Source organism: Heterodontus francisci, chromosome 6, assembly GCF_036365525.1.
Source record: "Heterodontus francisci isolate sHetFra1 chromosome 6, sHetFra1.hap1, whole genome shotgun sequence".
Taxonomy (NCBI): Eukaryota; Metazoa; Chordata; class Chondrichthyes; order Heterodontiformes; family Heterodontidae; genus Heterodontus; species Heterodontus francisci.
Window position 1 is genome coordinate 98,639,869 of NC_090376.1, and position 20,364 is coordinate 98,660,232.

The following is a 20,364-nucleotide window of genomic DNA, read 5'->3' on the forward strand; positions in this document are numbered from 1 at the left end:
TGACTGTTAGGCATGACTCCTGATTGCTAGAGATTTCTGATGGTGGTGTGGTACATTGAGCAATGTGTGAGGTTGGTGGTGCAGTTGGTCGGAAATGTCATTTGAAGATGCATTCACTGACCTTGCTCACTCGCGTGAGGTCATTGAACTTTTTCTGGTACTGCATCCAGGTCCTCGGGGCCAAATTTATGGCATTGACCTCCATGGATATCTGCTCCCAATGCCTTCACAGTGTATCTTAGGAGACCTCCTGGCCCCCTTTGGAAAGCTGACTTCTCTCCTCCTTTCCACCTCACACATTAAGTGCTACATCTGAGAACCTTCTCTCTAGGTTGCTGCTGTATTACTCGGATTTCTTTCTGTTCAGAATGTCTTTTGCAGCCACTTCCAGCACCTGCTGCAGCCAGAGTGCACCTTCCCTTTAAAGCTGAAGACTAGCTTTAAGAAGTGCAGGCTAGCTTTAATTGTACTGGCCTCACACGAAGTTAAGCCCCTACTGAGCTTGTAGCCACTCAGCAGTGTGTTTAGCGTTGGCTGCATGCCATTATCATGGAGATGAACAGGCAGCACCAATATTGCGTGCTGCCTGCATCACTTCCAGTAGCGCGGGATAATCCCACATAGGGATCCCCGTGCCCACTAATGAGCCTTATCGGATTTTAACCCACATCGTTTCCAGATATCTACATTTAGAAACAGGAACAAACATAATAGTTTAGAGCTAGTAACATCGTTGCTTGTGAAAATCTAAGACCTGATCACGCACTCACATAAGCACACAGTGCCACCTGTTAAATAATGTGTGTGAATTGCTAAACAGAATTAAATAATGGATTTCAGCCCCAAGTACAAAACATTCAAACATTGGTTTACAGTTTATGATATTAAACTACTGTCATTTTCATTTTGTAGTATATATACCAGAATCTGTTGCAGGTTATTCTACTTAAAATTTCAGCAACAGTAAAACGACAAATTTATCCTACCTGTACTTTGTGTTCTAATAATCAGATTGTGGTCCTCAATGATTTTAATTTGTCAATCAACCTTCTAAGTTACTTTTGATCTATGACTTTCTTCTTGCTTTCACAAGTAAATGGAATTGATATAATTGTTAACTGACATCTTTTGGGTTTTTTGGTATTTGTTAATAATGTGATTTCTCATAATTAAGTACTGGCATCCACCATGTGTTTTGAGTTTCCATTTCTTAGCTCAATTTGAAAATTCTGAACTGCTTTATTTTATTTGTTCATGGGATGCGGGCATCGCTGGCTAGTCCAGCATTTATTGCCCATCCCTAATTGCCCTTGAGAAGGTGATGGTGAGTAGCCTTCTTGAACCGCTGCAGTTCATGTGGGGTAGGTACACCCACAGTGCTGGTAGGAAGTGAGTTCCAGGATAATGTTTTAAAGATTTAAAGAATAAATTTAGAGAAGGATGTCTATTGGGGGAAAAATATTGATATAACTGTTCTTGAAGTATTTTTATCAAGAATTCTTTTCCTTTTTAGTTTCAGTCTTCTCAATATCTGTACGCTCAAACGAGAGCACTTGTGTTTCCTTACAAAGCTATAGTACTTCCCGTGAATTATCATAGGCTGAATTTTAAATGAATAAACAGCTGCCCACCCACCGATCACCCACAACCACCACTGGACCCCAATCCCGCACTCCCAGCCCCACCCCTCGCCCCCACTTTGAGGCCTCCAATCACCCCACCAGGGGGCCTCTGACCCTCCACCCCTCAGGACCCAACCTCCACGCTGGTATCTGCAGTCACTGCTCCACCCCTCTGACCCCTCGAAACTCATCCCTCCGGCCTCCCCTCCGATCCCTCCCTCCAGTCAACTACCAGCTGTCAATTAGGCTAGGCCTCCAGGCAGGGGAACCAATCACTGACGTTACCTAAACTCCACAGTGTAGGGGAGAATCCTTAATGGTGGGTTTCCCCCAACATTCTGACCCTGCAGGTGAAGTCACTGAAAATCCTGTCTCAAGAATTTAGAGCTGTACTTTGGCATCTGGATGAAGGAAAAAGGCACCATCGAACTACCAAGCTAGCATTGTGTTGATATTTGGTTTGGTGTCTTGAAATCAAACGTATGTTTTGTTCCAGACTTTCCACAAAACAACTGAATTGATGCCTTTTTTTCTCTTTGCTGAGCTCCACAGATTGGAAATATTTATTCTTCCACCTTTCTATTCACTTGTGTTGTAGGAACAACTTTCACCTTGCAGTTGTTGGAAGATGCTGCTTAATGTTTGTTATGGCATTGATGCCGAGGATGTGTGACAGTGATCCATACTATATGGGGTGGGGAATTGTGACAAGATCTACATACAGTTAGTCAACCACACACACACACACACACAGACACTGTTCTATTCATCACTTTCATAATTGGAAATTGGGATCCTTTTACAAACCAGAATAAATTTGTTTTTGTTTGCTTGTTATCAAAAATAATCCACTTCCAATTAAGGGAGCTTGATTAACTACTGGCCCTTGTTAATCACTAACATGGCACTAATTTGGATGGAAATGTTACATAAGATGGTTACTTAAATCTTTGTGCAAACCTTCAACTTAGTCCATTTTGATCTGGTTGCAATTTTTATTCTCTGAAATAGAATACTTGAAATTGTGTTAGTAAAAGAGTCAAACTAGCTGGCAGGTTATGCACTGCACTGTGTTTGAGATTGCAGTGAATTGCCAATCATTACATTACTTTTCCTTGCTGCTGCTCTTGGGACCTTCTTCTCGTCATCACTCTCTATCACATGTTTGAATGAAAGAAGCCACCTAGAGGAAAAATACTGATTACTCCTGGCTCTCTCAAAGTGTTTTCATGTGGATGATAAAGATTTTTTGTGTGACATACTTTCTTGTATCTCATTGTTCAGAACATAATAACTGGAAGAACTGTAGAGGCTGTTCGTTTTTAAATTGTCTGATCATTAGAGAGGACCCCTTTGTTTATGTTGTCTCATTTTCTGTTTCAATTTCAGTTGATGAATTTATGTATTTTTTATTCTTTATTAAACCATCTGCTGTACCTTAATAGATATGCATTTAGTATAGCATGGGAAAGGCGTCCGCTGCTATGTCCAGACTGGCCAAGAGAGTGTGGGAAAATGGCGCACTGACACGGAACACGAAAGTCCGTGTGTATCAAGCCTGTGTCCTCAGTACCTTGCTCTACGGCAGCGAGGTCTAGACAGTGTATGTCAGCCAAGAGCGACGTCTCAATTCATTCTATCTTCGCTGCCTCCGGAGAATCCTTGGCATCAGGTAGCAGGACCGTATATCCAACAGATAAGTCCTCGAGGCGGCCAACATCCCCAGCATATACACCCTACTGAGCCAGGAGCGCTTGAGATGGCTTGGCCATGTGAGCCGCATGGAAGATGGCAGGATCCCCAAGGACGCATTGTACAGCGAGCTCGTCACTGGTATCAGACCCACCGGCCGTCCATGTCTCCACTTTAAAGACATCTGCAAATGCGACATGAAGTCCTGTAACATTGACCACAAGTCGTGGGAGTCAGTTGCCAGTGATCGCCAGAGCTGGTGGACAGCCATAAAGGCGGGCGTGGCAAGTCGAAGGGACTTAGCTGTTAGCAGGAAAAAAGACAGAAGCGCAAGGAGAGAGCCAACTGTGTAACAGCCCTGACAACCAATTTTATCTGCAGTGCCTGTGGAAGAGTCTGTCACTCTAGAATTGACCTTTATAGCCACTCCAGGTTCTGCTTCACAAACTACTGACCACCTCTAGGCGCTTACCCATTGTCTTTCGAGACAAGGAGGCCAAAGAAGAAGAAGAAAAAAGAAGATTTAGTATAACATCAAATACAATTTAGACTTGGTCCACCACATGCAAACTTTATTTAGATCAATGGGATAGATCAGAGTAATAGAAGATAATTTTTTTCATGTTGGTCTCTTTAATTGTATTTAGAAGTGGTAGATGGGAGCTATCATGAACAGAATTTGAAAAGTACATTTTTGAACGTATATTTACTTGAACCCCAACAACTTTAGCAGTCAGCTGCTCTGAGATTCTGCTCATTTGCACTGCTTCAGGTTTACTTTCTTGCTCCATCAGTTTATTCATTTTGCCAGCATAATTCAAATTAAGAAAATGTACTCTGAGGTGTTGCTGTTATTATTTATATTTAGAAGCAGTTTATTTCTGCACAAGAATGTAGTGCACCAAAAAATCTTGATCATCACTGCCGAGTTATGTCATCCCCAAAAGTTAGATAATGTGGTACCCTGTATCGAACCCATCCACCATCACCTCCAGCAACAAGTGGCGAGGACCTCATGGACTTCTTTGTCACCAAGATGGGAGCCATCTGTTTAACTGTCTTTGCTGCATCCCTTTGCCCACCAATACCATGGTGCATATCCATCTTCATCCTCCTTGGCCTCTCCACAGCTTTAAACACAATTGGCTAAACCGTCCTCTGCCAATGCCACTCCTCTATTGTCCAGACAGGTGGGGCTACCTTCACTTTGTTTCACTCATAGCTATCCTGCCTTACCCAGCGCCAGCATTTCCAGCAAAGGCTTCTCTTCCCACCCTTGCACCACAACTTCTTCCTCATTTACATGTTGCCTCTTCATGACATCATTTGCAAGAAATTGGGGTCAGTTTTCACATCTATACTAATGACAACCAGCTCCATTACCTCTCAGCCCTTCCACTATATCTGTGCTGTCAGACTGCATGTCTGATGCCCAGTCTTGAGTCAACTGCAACATCCACCAGCGAAACATTAAGAACACCAAAACCAGCATATTTGGCCCATGCCATAAACTTCGTATGCTTGCCATCAGCTCCATCCCCACTGTTGTATGCAATTTTGATGGCTTTTCCAACCCAAACTGAGCTTCCAACCCCATATCTTCTGCAATAAATAACCTGCCTATTTCCACCTCCATAACATTGCTCATCCCTGCTCTACCTCAGTCCATTTGCAATTTAAAAGTTAATACATACCTTTGTCACCTCCAGACTTGACTATTTCAGTGCTTTCTCAACTGGTCTTCCATCATGTGCTCTTTGTAAGCTTCACCTTTTGCAGAAACTCTGCTACCCATTTCTTATCCCACATCAGGGCTGGAATTTTATTGGCATGGCAAGGGCCCCAATGATGGGCCCGAAAGCCTGGGGTAACCCAACCTCAGGTGTTTGTGAGACCCCTAAAGCCGGATTTTTCGGCCTCCTGGCAACTAATTTGCTGCCATCAGGGCTCCCATCCCTTTAAAGGACAGGTGCCTACCCCCAGGAGCTTCTGCATAATTGGAGGGCTGGCAGTCTCAGCAGCAGCAATGGGAGCAGTGGCCACTGCTGGGACTGCCTGGAAGAGAGAATACCATAGAAGCAGGCTGCTATCCCAACCAGGTAAGTGGGGTCTGGGGGGTGCGGGAAACAGTGTATGTGCAGAGTACCTGAGTAGGAGGGACCACCCCCAAGCCTGCAGGGTCTTCCCACGCCCCAGAAGGCCCACCCACCACTGGTAAAATGCCAACAACTGTGGGAAGAAGCCCTAATTCACCACTTAAGCGGCTCAATTGGTCTTTGGGCAGGAAGACCGTCCTTCACTTTCCCTACCACTGGTAAAATGGTACAGCAGTGGGAACACAATGGTCACTTCACCCTCAGCCTTCCCTTACCATTTTGCGGGACCCCTCGCCTGTCAGCCAGTTCCCAGAGGACTGGTAAAATCCAACCCCAAGTCTTAGCTGTCCTTACTGATTGGCTGCTGTTTCCCAGTGCCTCCAGTTTAAAATTCTCCTTCTCATGTGTAAATCCTTTCAAATCCTCATCTTTCGATGTCTCTGTAACCACCTCCAACTCAAAGAACACCTCCACTGGACTCTTTGATCCTCTGAATCTGGCCTCTTTTGCAGTCCTCGTTTCCCATTACTTCACCATTGGCATCTGTGCCTTCAGCTGCCTAGGCCCCACAATTTGACATTCCTTCCCTGAACCCCTCCCTCTCCCTCCTGTCCTTAAAACCCACCTCTTTGATTTCTTCCTTTGGCCCGCCAGCAGTATCTTTGATTATGCCTCTGTAGTGTGTTTTGAGACATTTTTCTACGTTAAAGAGGCTATACAAATACAAGTGTTTATGTGTGTCAGGAGTACCCAATATGGTTCATACCAAGAAACCTCACCCAGCATGTATGTAAAGTTCAAATAAATATTCTCATTAACTTTCATATATCTTAAACCATTAATACTGATAATCTTGGTGTCCTGATTTAGGATTTATCCACCAAAGAGATGACAAATGCGAAGCATAGATATTCTCAAAGTTTCATACCAACAAAATTCAAATCAATAAGTTAGCAAGTAGAAAAGTAAGCATAAGCAGAAACAAGTGTCAGCTTCTCAAGAACTATGCTCAGAGAAGTGTTGTGAGAAGTAGTTAAAAATCTGTTACTGAGGGTTACCTATCTGGTACCTACGTATAGTTTCATGGTATTTCAAGGCCGAGGCCTGTTACTTAAGAAAGGAGGAAGAGAGAAAATGGGGAAATATTGTCCAGTTAGCCCAACATCAGTAGTAAAAAAAAAAATGCTGGAATCTATTATTAGGAATGTGGTAGCAGAGCACTTAGAAAAATCATTATATGATTAAGCAGAATCAATACGGATTTATGAAAGGGAATTGGTGTTTGACAAATCTTTTGGAGTTTTTTGAAAATGTAACTAGTAGGAAGAATTGGGGGGAACCAGTGGATGTAGTGTGTTTGGATTTTCCAACGGCATCCGATAAGGTGCCACACAAGAGGTCATTACACAAAATTAAGACTCATGGGATTGGGGGTAGTATAGTAGAATGGATTGAGGATTGCTTAATGGATAGAAAACAGTAGGAATAATTGGGGCATTTTTGGGTTGGCAGGCTGTAACCAGCAGGTTACCACAAGGATCAATACTTGGGCCTCAGCTTTTTACAATCTATATGAATGACTTAGATGAGGGCACTGAGCGTAAAGTATCTAAGTTTGCTGATGATACAAAGTTAGGTGGAAAAGTAGATGGTGGGGAGAATACAAAGAGGCTGCAGAGGGAGATAAACAGGTTGAGTGAATGGGCAAGAGCTTGGCAGATAGAATATAATGTCACGAAGTGTGAAGTTATCCACGTTGGTAGGAAAAATAAAAAAGCAGAATATTTCTTGAATGGTGAGTTTGGGAAATGTTTGCATTCAGAGGAACCTGAGTGTCCTTGTATATGAATCATAGAAAGTTAATATGCAGGCATAGCAAACAATTAGGAAGACAAAGGATATGTTTTTGTTACAAAACTTTTGTTACAAAAGGATTGGAAAATGTGAGTAAAGAAGTCACGACAATTATACACTAAAAGCTAGTATGCAGGTGCAGCAAGCAATTAGGAAGGCAAATGGTATGTTGGCCTTCCTTGCAAGGGGACTTGAGCACAGGAGTAAAGATGTCTTGCTGCAATTGTATAACGCCTTGGTGAGACCGCACCTGGAATATTGTGTATAGTTTTGGTCTCCTTATCTCAGGAAAGATATACTTGCCATAGCGGGAGTGCAACGGAGACTAATCTCTGGGATGGCGGGGTTGTCTTTTGAGGAGAGATTGCAGAAACTGGGTCTGTATTCTCTAGAGTTTTGAAGAATGAGAGGTGATCTCATTGAAACTTACAAACTTCTTACAGGGCGTGACAGGGTAATGTGGATAGGATGTTTCCTCTGGCTGATGAGTCTAGAACCAGGGGAGACAGTCTCAGAATAAGGGGCAGGCCATTTAAGACTGAATGAGGGGGAATTTCTTTACTTAGAGGGTGGTGAATCTGTGGAATTCTCTATCCCAGAGGGCTGTGGAAGCTCAATCATTGAGTATGTTCGAGTCAGAAATCAATAGATTTCTGGATACTAATGACATCAAGGGATATGGGGATACTGGGAGAACAATGGCGTAGAGGTAGATCATCAGCCCTGACCTGTTTGAATGGCGGAGCAGGCTCGACGGACCGAATGGCCTACTCCTGCTCCTATTTCCTATGATTCTATGATGCACCGCATTGGTGAGGGCATGCCTGGAGTACTGGGTGCAGTTTTGGTCTCCTTACCTGGGGAATCCAGAATACAGGGTCATGGTTTTAACATAAGATGTTGTGGAACCATCTTAAGAGGACCACCTGAAGAGGCTGTAAGTGAAGGTCACTAGAGGGATGTCACATCACACATAAGCAGGCAGTTGTGTATGTAGCCTGACAGAGTAGATGTGGCTCATGTGCTAGCTGTATATTATATATATGTTCCAGGTAAGTTGTAATAAAAACTTACGTATTCATTGGATATTACTTGAAGTCCCATGAATCTTACAATAGTTCACATACCAAAGGAACAAATAATATTACATGGTGGCAATGTTTGGTATATATTTTTCAGAAGAGCACCAAATGTTACATCGTGGCAATGTTTGATTTTTTCCTGAAGAACACACCAAGAGAGAGCAAAGAATAGCAGGTTGCTTACCTGGAACTTTCAACTAATCTGGCAGTGGATCAAAAAATTTGAAAAGTAATAGTACCGCCATAACTGCTTTACTTTGCCCAGGTATTTTTTGCTTCATGGGCGGGGCCTAAACTGAAAAGAGCAAGAAGAGCTCAACGGCGCGACTGGGGACAAGGGCAAAGTAAAAGGCTGGTTGTGGCATCTGTCGGTACTGTAAACGGAAGCTCTGCAGATAAAAAAAAGTCTGGTCTCTCTGTTATAAAAAGTTGAACAAGTTGTGTAACAAACAAAGCACCTGTCATCTCATTCTTAAAAGGGGACAGGCCTGCAAAAGCGAACCTGTAAAAAAAGGAAACATAAATATGTACTTGTAAAACAGAAGACCTGTAAAGCAGATAGCCTGTAAAAGAACTGTGCCTGTGAACAGAAAAACCTGTGAAAAGTCCTATAATTACAAAAAAGCAGGATCATCCAGAAAGTGGCTTTCTGGTATCCAGTTGTGGTTTGGAAGGTGTCGGACATAGCATCTGAATTTAAACTGTGTCACCAGCTGGTGGAACTGTTTTTCCGGGATCAAGAATTGAGCGAACCAGAGATCACACTGGGCAACGAGGACCTGCAACTGATCAATCCATCACGATTGTCAGCTGAGAATCAAAAGTACCCTAGCAACTTATGGGCATTCCTGGAGGAGCAACTCAAGGTAAAGGTCAATTTCTGAATATATAGGCTTGAGCTTATGACCTCCGGCAAAGGCAAGATGAATCTATTAACCAGTTTGTTACAAGTCATTTGTTGTGCCGAGACAAAGCTCAAGAATGTGACTTTGCAGATATTGAATTGTCGAAACGGATTACAGAGCTAGTAATCATGTCTACCCTCATAGAGGCCTTTCAAAAAGAAGCAAGAGCACACCATAGAAGCACTACTCAATGATGAAAGGAAATTTGAAGCAATCATGGCTGGACGCCAACAGGAAGTCCCGCCTAATAGAGCTGTTGGCCAATCAGCGGGCTAGCAGCTCTTAGTCCCAGCAGCGCCACCGGGAGTGGTGGCCACTGCTGGGACTGCAAACCAGCTTTTCACATGAAGAGGAAGGACAGCCACGGAAAAGAAGGTAGGTTTTTGGGGCCTCACTCAAGCAAGGGGGGGGGCATGTTGGGCGTTGTGGGTTTTTGGGGCATCGGTAGCGGCCCTCCAGGCACAGGATGTCCAATTAGAAGGGCCGCTCCTCAGGCCATCAGAAAGCCACTTACGTTTCTCAGACGGCTTCTCTCAGGTCTGGGCCGCCCACCTGCCAATGGTAAAATCCCCGTGGCGGCGGGCGGAGGCCCTTAAGTGGCTTTCAATCCCACCGTCGCCACCCCACATAAAATGGCAGTGGAGGCGGGGACAGGTTCGGGAAAGGCCCCCTGAGCCTCCCACTCTATTTTACACCCCCCTCCCCCGCCACCAACCCGCTCTTTGGGGAGGGCGTAAAAGTCCTGCGAGAAAGTCAGAGTCCACAATCACGTGTCAGCAACTTGTTATCCTGCAGAGGTAGCTAGGATATGTGACCAGCCAGATGGTACAAGGTCCAGGCACCCAATGTGCGATTCTCAGACTGAACCGAAGTCAACTCAGAGAGCTGCATGACAACACTACATGTGACAACACTGGCATCGAGGACACATTCAAAGACAATGTATGAAGATGAACGTACAGAGGCTACGGGCACAGAGGAAGAGCATGTTAACCAGAATTCTGAGTTACCAGAGCCTCAGAGGAGTCATCAAGCCAAACTCAGCTCCGGCAAGAGGTTTACAATAACAAGATTGGGACGAATAAACAAATCTTATCTACGTTTTAGAGTGTTTAACTTGCCTACTTGTAAATAACGCTTTGTTTTCATCCTGTACAGTTAGTACGAACCGCACCATCATTGTATATTTATTACAGTCAAGTGAAGAGGGGTCGAAGGGCTTCCCTCTTTTCCCTCTCCTTGTTTGACCACAACAGGTTTAATTCTTTCTTGAAGTGGATGTACTGGCTAATTCAGTAGGTTTTTGATTACTTACTTGTTATGATCATAACAAGAACCAATTTTTCTTGAGTTAACAAATAAAAAGGTTAACTTTATTGTACCTGAACCATACTGATAAAAGTAATAAGCAATGCGCCAACTTTCACTCACGCACACTCTAGAGGTTTATATACACACAAATAGGTTATAGAATGGGGAAAGGTAAATTTTGAGTTAAAGTCTATAAAAAAGTCTATAGTCAGGAGAGTTTGGTGATTTGGCTGGCTTCTAGCTGAATTCAGTGGTCCTGAGGCTTTTATTTTTAGGAGTTAGATGACTGATTTGGTGGTCTTTGGAGACAGCAACGCAGATGATTTCCTCCAATGGGGTTTCTGATTGTAGCCGGAGTATGCGAGTCAGTCAACAAGCAGGATTTGAAAGCTTTCAAGCTGGAATGGACAGCGGGAGAGAGACTTAGGGTCTGCTCATGTCAGAGTCCAAAAGCTTCTCCTCTATTACAGAGAAAACACCAGCTTAAGACCAGAGGTGGGGAGGGGTTTGTCACATGACAGTCACTCAGTGATTCAAACATAGCAGTTTGTAGTATTTCATCTTCTTGCTAAAAGAGAACAAACAGTTCCCTTAAACTTCCTGGGTCTTGGTTCTTGCTGGGGAATTAGCGGACATTTTGTCTCCCTCTTCACAGTCCTTGCATGTAGGATACAGTGTTGTAAGTTAGGTGAACATCCTAAGCTGCTAGAAAAGACTTTTTTTTAAATCTCTTGAAAAATGTCTTTAAAAAATACAAATTCTGATCTCCAGTCAGTGGATTAAAGAAAATTATTCAACAAAGCACATTGGCATGACAATATTGTACATATGTTTTTATCTTTGGATAAAAGGGGGAATGTTGTGGAGTTGCTTTAAGAGGACTAACTTAAGAGGTTGTAAGTGAAGGTTACTGGAGGAAGTGATGTCAAGTTACACATGGCCAGGGAGTTGTGGGTGTAGCCCAAAAGAGTAAGATGTGTGTAGATGTGACTTATGTAGTAGCTGTATATATAACATTCCAGTTAAGTTATAATAAAAACCCACATATTCTTTGGATATTACTTGGGAGTCCTGCGACTCTTACAATAGGTCACATACCAAAGGAACAAGTAATATTACATAAGGGTTCAGCCATTGCGGACTGAGGTGAGAAGAAATTTCTTCACTCAAAGGGTTATGAATCTTAGGAATTCTCTATCCCAGGAAGCTGTCGATGTGCAGTTGTTGAGTATATTCAAAACAGAGGTCAATAGATTTTTGAGTACTAAGGGAATTAAAGGATATGGAGTTGAGGTAGAAGATCACCCCTGATCTCATTAAATGGCGGGGCTAGCTTGAAGGGCTAAATGGCCGAGTCCTGCTCATATTTTTTATGTTCTTATATACTTATTTTAGGTCTCCTGAAAGAGTGAGGTTGAACATACAAGTTTCTCCTGGATAGTCATTGTTGCTGATCTGCATTTCTTTATTTAAAAGTTTACTGTTATGGTACTTTTACAATGGTGCATAGTTATTAGTTCATAGAAGTGATTGATGCATCCTGCAGATAGCATTGTACAAACTGTGTTGGAAAAATGGAGGCTAAATATTTGTTGATTTATTGTTGTACTGTGCTTTGTGTTTCTAAAAATTACAGTAGTATATGTAGTTATGTACTATATGTTCCACAGTGAGGAAGAAAAGTATATGTTATATGAAAGTGTCTACTATGAGGTTCTCAGTATATTCAAACAATTAAGGAATCTTTAAAATATGTTATTATTTTGTAACATTTCCCTTAGAATGTAATAGAGAAGTTTCCTTAGACTCTAAAGTCAAGAGATCGATTTTATTTTTTCTGCATTTACGCATCACTTTCAGTAATGTTGTAGTGGACATGGCATTTAACACTCAATGCTGCAGATGAGGTAGCTGTTTGGCAATGACAGCCCCTGATGAGTTTATGTGTTAGTGTTCAGTGTTTCACAGGTGTTGATACAATTTTCCTGTCACAACCTGATCTAACCACATGCCAGTCTTCACAATTTAGTCTTTAAAGAATGCAATCTTTAAAACCTATTTCCAGGCAATGCAAGGTTCTTTTTAGTTGATTAGAGTAGTTGCCACCTTTACAAAGGACGGTGGCAGTGGATGACAGAAATGCAATTTAAACCTAAAATGATAGGGTAGTATAAAAGGTTGAATGAGTTGGTAAAAGTATAAAAGAGGAAAATTAAAATGTTCCCAAGGATATAAAAATAGAAGCGCAGGTGAAGTGTTTGAATGCTTCATGCAAAAGTTGTCCTTGATGTTTCAGTAGTTTTAATATGATACTAATGTTCAGTTCAGTACCTCAGTATTTGAGCTGCAAACAAACTTAAATGGTTGCCCTTGGGAGATAGGAGTTTCTCTGACTCTACCAGCTGTCTGAGGGTTAAAATATGTCACAGCACTGATGTGAACAGTATGGCATTTCACACCACTTTCTGTACAATCTGGAAGAAAGTCACATTTGTTGTACTGTTTGTACAATATTGAAGATGTAGCTGACTTTATCATTGTAATAAGTAAAACTAGCTGACTTTACTTTCCCCATCTTTTGCAGGTTAAAAGCCTTAATAATTGTATTGTCTTCTTTTGTAGTATGTGTAGAAAACTTGGAGAAGAACCTTAAGCAGATGGAGAAACAGCTTCAACAGCTTGAAAAGGATTTGGAAACCTTTCCTCCGCCAGATGACCTGCATGACAAGTTTGTGACAAAGATGTCCATATCCTTCTTGACAGCTACACAGCTCACAGAGCAACATTTCGTTAAGTCTTACATACATTTATCTTTTTTTAAGTGCATCAGTGAAGCTACTGCTTTATCACTGATATTAATCATCTTCAAAACCTGAGGGAGCCTTTATATGTGAGTGAGTGAATGAAGGAAAGAATAAATACAGTACAGCAATATTGTCAAGCAATTTTAAAAATAGCTTTAGTTAACAGAATAATGGTGATTCTAACTGGTCTAAATAGGATTTACAGGGAAAGTACAGTTCAATGCTAATTCCATTTTAAATCTTAAGTGTTACAAAAGGGTTATTTCATAGATGATGTTTAAGTGCCTCAGAAGTGGAGGATATGCTGTGTAGTTTAATGATGTCTGGACGTATCTCTGTTTTCTCAGCGCAAAAGAGAATGGACCAAAAGGTCAAAATCTTACACAAATTATTTTCTCTTCACGCCCATACAGACACACACACACTTCTGAACTGGTTGGTATTTGTTCTCTGTGAATGTAAAGAGGCAAGAAATTGTGAAGATTTTTTATTGTCTAGCAATATATACAGTATACCAGAAAAAGATATAATTTGAATATCTGTGGAAGTGGAAGCATATTGTAAAATATTTATCTAAAAGCCAAAATAAACATGTACCTCTGCCAGGTAATAATGCCTTGCAGGAATTGAGTAACAGTCATAAAAAGTGGTGACTCAGTAAAGGATTCATTCAGTTGAAGTCATTTTCCAATAGATGAAGTGATATGACATAAACAATTTATGTAGAAAATTATGCTGATGTTTTATAAATCTGTTGTCTATCGTGGCCTTTAAATTAATAATTAACGGGTCAGCCGTATATTTATTTGACAATATTTACCTAAAGAAATTGATCTCTGATAGAAATAGACAAGTAAAGATAATTGTAAGGCAACTCAATTAACAGAAGTCAGAGTGAAATCTGAAACAGGAAAGAGATGACTTGAGAGGAACAATTCATCATCCTTAGAACAGTGGCTTTCTATGATCACGTCTGCCTACTTTTGTCTCAGTGCACATTACAGATTGGGTGGGTGAGAAATATAATGTGATCCACAGCTGCGTTGAGTTAACTGTTATTTATTAATTACTATAATAATGTAGACATACTTAATTTTGGGAGAAATATTGAATGTGATATATATACTGAGCTAATTTTATACAAGGCAAGTCAACATGAAACATCAATTAAAATATAATTTACTTCATTTATTATGAGCTGTGTATAACTTATTTGCTTTAATTAAAATCGACAGAAAACGAGAGGAAGGAGCAGTAGCAAGTTCCATTGTTATAAATTTAGGATATGGGGTTAACCTAATTATGTATTCATAATGGTGAGTGTAATGGCGAGGTACCTTTCGAATGTGGAATGAGGCATATGAATGTGCTTCCCCTGTGGCAGTTTTAACCTTGCTGTTCTTTCATTGATGGTTCCTTGATCTATAATAGATCCAAGGGCTCCTTGGATGATGAGGGAGATAGAGAATATGATTAAACAAAATAAGCGTGTGCATGATGCCTGTCAGGTGAATTCTTCGAGTGAGAACCAAGCCATATACAACAGGTTGAGAGGAGAGGTGAAGAGGAAAATTAGATTGGCAAAGAGAGAATATGAAAATAGAATGGCAGTCAACATAAAAGGGAGCCCAAAAATCTTCTACCAGCAAATAAGTAGTAAACGGGTAGTAAGAGGTGGAGTGGGGCCTACTAGGGGCAAAGAGGGTAATATATGCTCAGAGGTGCAGGGCACGTCTAATAGAATAAATGAGTACTTTGTATCATTGTTCACAAAGCAAGTGGAATCTGACAAAATATCAGTAGAAGCAGAGAGAGTAGAGGCAATGGATAGGGTTAAAATTGAGGGTAGATAAGTCACCTTGCCTCCCAGGATTTTTTTATATTCATTCTTGGGATGTGGGTGTTGCTGGCTAGACCAGCATTTATTGCCCATCCTTAATTGCCCTTGAGAAGGTGGTCATGAGCTGCCTTATAGGAACACAGGAGCAGGATTAAGCCATTCAGCCCATCGAGCCTGCCCCGCCATTCAGTACTATCATAGCTGATCTTCACTTCAATGCCTTTTTCTCACACTATCCTCATATCCCCTTATGTCATTTGTATTTAGAAATTTGTCAATCCCTGCCTTCAACATATCCAATGACCGAGCTTCCATAGCCTTCTTGAACCGCTGCAGTCCATGTGGGGTAAGTACACCCACAGTGCTGTTAGGGAGGGAGTTCCAGGATTTTGACCCGGCAACCGTGAAGGAACGGCGATATAGTTCCAAGTCAGGATGATGTGTGGCTTGGAAGGGAGCTTGCAGATGGTGGTGTTCCCATGCATCTGCAGCTTTTGTCCTTCTAGGTGGTAGAAATCGCAGGTTTAGAAGGTGCTGTCGAAGGAGCCTTGTGCTTTGCTGCATTGCATCTTGTAGATGGTACATACTGCTGCCACTACGTCAGAGGTGGAGCGAGTGAATGTTTGTGAATGGGATGCCAATCAAGCGGGCTGCTTTGTCCTGGATGGTATCAAGCTTCTTGAGTGTTGTTGGAGCTGCACCCATCCAGACAAGTGGAGAGTACTTCATCACACTCCTGATTTGTGCCTTGTAGATGGTGGACAGGCTTTGGGGAGTCTGGAGGTGAGTTACTCACTGCAGGATTCCTAGCCTCTGACCTGTTCTTGTATCTACGGTATTTGTATGGCTACTCCAGTTCAGTTTCTGGTCAGTGGTAACCCCCAGGATGTTGATAGTGGGGTATTCAGTGATGGTAATGCCATTGAATGTCAAGTGGAGATGGTTAGATTCTTTCTTGTTGGATGATTGTCATTGCCTGGCACTTGTGTGGCACAAATATTACTTGCCATTTATCAGCCCAAGCCTGGATATTATCCGGGTCTTGCTGCATTTCTACACTGACTGCTTCAGTATCTGAGGAGTCACGAATGGTGCTGAACATTGTGCAGTCATCAGTGAACATCCCCACTTCTGACCTTTTGATTGAAGGAAGGTCATTGATGAAGCAGCTAAAGATGGTCGGTCCTAGGTTGCTAAGGATAATGGGGATAGAGATAGTGGAAGGGCTTGACATAACCTTCCAATCTTCCCTGGATATGGGAGAGGTGCCCGAGGATTGGAGAGTCGCAAATGTGGCACCCTTGTTCAAGAAAGTGTAGAAAGACAGTCCTGGCCACTACAGGCCAGTTAGTTTAACATCAGTGGTGGGTATGGTTTTAGAAACAATAATCAGGGAAAAGAATCAACACACACTTAGAGAGGTTTGAGTTAATTAAGGAGAGCCAGCACTGATTTGTAAAAGGCAGATCATGCTTGACCAATCTAATTTAATTTTTTGATGAAGTAATAGAGACAGTTGATGAAGGGAATGCGGTGGATGTTCTTTATATGGATTTTAAGAAAGCATTTGATAAGGTACCACATAAAAGTCTGGTTCATGGAATAAGAGGTAAGTATCCAATTGGATAAAAAATTTGTTTAAGGTCAGAAAATGCAGATTCATAGTGAATAGTTGTTTTTCTGATTGGAGGATAGTAGACAGTGGTGTTCCCCAAGGGTCAGTGCTTGGACAACTGCTTTTTTTGCTACATATAAATGACTTGGATCTTGGAATACAGAATAGAATCTCAAAATTTTCCAATGACACCAAACTTGGATGTGTTGCAAACAGTAAGGATGATACGAACTGCCTGCAACAGGACATAGATAGGCTTGCAGAATGGGTAGAGAGGTGGCAGATGGAAATTAGTATTGACAAGTGTGAGGTGATGCATTTTGGCAGAAGGAAAAGGTGAGGCAATATAGACTTAATGGCACAGTTCTAAAGAGTGTGCAGAAACGGAGGGACCTGGGGGTGCATGTGCATCGATCTTTGAAGGTGGCAGGACATATTGAGGGAGTGGTTAATAAAGCATATGGGATCTTGGGCTTCATAAGCAGAGGCATTGAGCACAAAAGCAGGGAAGTTATGCTGAACCTTTATAAAGCTCTGGGTAGGCCCCAGCTGGAGTATTGAGTCCAGTTCTGATCACCACACATTAGGATGGATGTGAGGGTCCTTGAGAGGGTGCAGAGGAGATTTACCAGAATAATTCCAGGGATCGAGGATTTTATTTGCAAGGTTAGGTTGGAAAAATTGGGGTTGTTCTCCTTAGAACAAAGGATATTAAGGGGAGATTTAATAGAAGTGTACAAGATTATGACAGGCTTAGATAAGTTAGACAAGGAAAAACTGTTCCCATTAACTAATGTTACAAGGATGCAGATTGATGGTTTTGGGCAAGGGGGAATATAAGGAAGAGCTTTTCTATGCAGCAGGTGGTAATGACCTAGAACTTGCTGCCCACAAGGATGGTGGAAGTGGAGACAATCAATGACTTCAAGGGGAAATTGGATGGCTACTTGAAGGCATTAGACGTCCAGGGCTGCGGGAATCGACGGGGAAGTGGAACTGACTGAGTAGCTACATGGAGAGCCAGCATGGACTCAATGGTCTCCTTCTGTGCCATAAATGACTCTATGACTCATTCAATTTATCAGGCCAGGAGACTGCTGTATATTTGCTTAATCTCAGGATCTTTTAAATAGTTACCAAATAAGTGACATTAAGAGTAAAGAAATGTTTTACAAACTCTGGTTTTTGCTTACTCTTAGCACATTACATTAAGTACGGCTGACATGTTTTGCTTATAATTGTTAGCATGCTTATGGGAACACCCACGTTTATTCTTAATGCATCCTTGCAACTTGGATGTTTTCAATGAATGCACAACGGAGCAACCAGTCACAGAAAACTGAAAGCCAGGCCTCATTATCATTGATCTGTGAATACTGAACCACAGACAGCTTGTCTACTGGGGTGATTGTGAAATCCAGCAACTCCATCACAGAGCCATGAATTAAAGAGGGTAAGGGAGATGCAATTGTGGAGTGGTGGAGGGCACTAATGAGCAGCAATGGGCTGGAAAATTTTTGTATGCTCCTCTTGACACTACAAAAAAAAAACTTGTACTTAACTTTTTCCTTTAAGAACTGCTGGTTGGGCTACTATCTGCATTGCAAGTTCTGCCCATTGGTACTTCCAAATTGTGTCAGGGTCATGTACATCATAGGACTCTGGCATATTGTAAGTGGGTGCCTGAACCAGCTTTGTGAAATCCTTCACAAAGCTGATGATGTCCATGCTCGGAACAGGGCAGTCAATAATACACTGCCATTTTCAGCCTTGGGGTTCCCCATTCACAACAGGCAGAAGCAGTGAAAATAGGTTCAAAAACCTTTTTAAGTGCTGTGAGCACTTGTTGTGAATACCGGCTGGCAGGCTGTGCAATGTAAGGGAAACAGCAAAATTTGTAGAGATTACAATATTTCTGGTAACTGCATACTTTAACTGCGGCAATGATTTTCACCATCATCTCTAATTCAAAACACTAATTGTGTTCTGATATGAACTCTAGAATGATCAAAAATTGCAACGTGTTCATCTCGAGCCTTTTCTAAAAACAAAATGGCCATAAGTCCAGAGTGGCAAAATCTGGTGTTGTGGGAATGTCATGTACACCGCAGCATTTTATGCCACCCACAAAACTTGGAAGCAAGCACCAGAGCAGACACACGCATGTCAGAGTGTAGTGACATAATTCACTAATCACGGGTGAGGAAGTGGAAAGGTTAATGTTTTGAAGAAATGTTGGTTGTTGTTGTGTTGGGGTGCGGCATGGTTATAGACCCTGCTGACTTGCTTCATGATTCCATGCTCAAGGAGGACCTTCACAAGTGTGAACAGCTGAGTGAACTACTCGCCTCATTGCACAAGATGTTGCAAGGTGGGCCTAGTATGTGGAATCTATCACCTAGTTGGGATTTAATTGAACAAAATGAAAGCAACAAACACTGCCCAACTGCTATGCAGTTGGGGTTTCCTATTTTGCTATCTGCTATTGACTGGCTTACTGCAACAGAAATATCTGCAAGGAATAGCTCAGACACACTGACAGTGAACACAGTTGGAGCATGCAATGTTCCTGCTGATGTTGAGTTGTTGGCAATTATGGTTCAGACGTGTTTTGATATGCTTGGAAATACACTGGTACATCTATTAAGTAGCAAGATTAGAGATCAAAATAACGATTCTGCCTCCATGTTTTGGAAGCTCAGAAGGAGCTGAAGACTCTTGATTCATATCCAGCACCTTTCTTTGGGGTAGCAACAGAAGCACCCCATAGCTTGCAGAGAGCAATAGCAAAGATTGGACAGGCTGTTCCTAGCACAAAGACAAAGCTGTTTAGTTTTGCAACACATAGAAGTAGACAATGAGTGGAATCACAAACCGCTCCTTAGATGACCCTCAAAAATCCTCCACACCAGTTACTTCCTCGCTTAGGAGCAGTACATTGAAACAGTCATGAAGGACAGACAGCACAGCATCTCATGGGAACAGTAGCATCGTGGTAATTTTACTGGACTAATAATCCAGAGGCCTGGACTAATGCTCCAAAGACATGAGTTCAAATCACATTATCATGGAATTTAAATTCAATTAATTAATAAATCGAGACTAAAAAGATAATTGAATTAAACTGGATTATTAGTCCAGTAACATTACCACAATGCTACTGTTCCCATGAGATGTCTGTACTTCAGTATCAGCAATGATGATCATGAAATTACCAGTTTGTCTTAAAAACCCACCTGGTTCACTAATGTCCTTCAGGGATCGATATCTGCTGTCATTACCTGTCTGGCCTACATGTGACTGCAGACCCACATGAATGTGGTTGACTTTAAACTGCCCTCTGAAATGGCCTAGCAAGCCACTAAGTTGTATCAAACCACTACAGAAATGTCAAATAAGAATAAAACCTGATAGACCACCCAGCATCAACCTAGGCACCGGAAACGATAAAGGCATATGCTGCTGAGTCAACTCTGCACTAACATCTGGTGTCAAAGTTGGGAGAGCTGCCCCATAGACTAGTCGAGCAACAGCCTGAGATAG

At 41.9% G+C, this 20,364-nt stretch overlaps 1 protein-coding gene across 1 annotated transcript in view; it reads left to right on the forward strand.

Moving 5' to 3' along the window:
* Positions 1–20,364, forward strand: part of LOC137371466 (protein diaphanous homolog 3-like) — a 908,603-nt gene that overhangs the window by 709,279 nt on the left and 178,960 nt on the right. Inside the window, exon 23 of the mRNA XM_068034108.1 lies at positions 13,185–13,308. Within this exon, the coding sequence (XP_067890209.1) occupies positions 13,185–13,308 (124 nt within the window). The remainder of the gene's footprint in view (positions 1–13,184; positions 13,309–20,364) is intronic.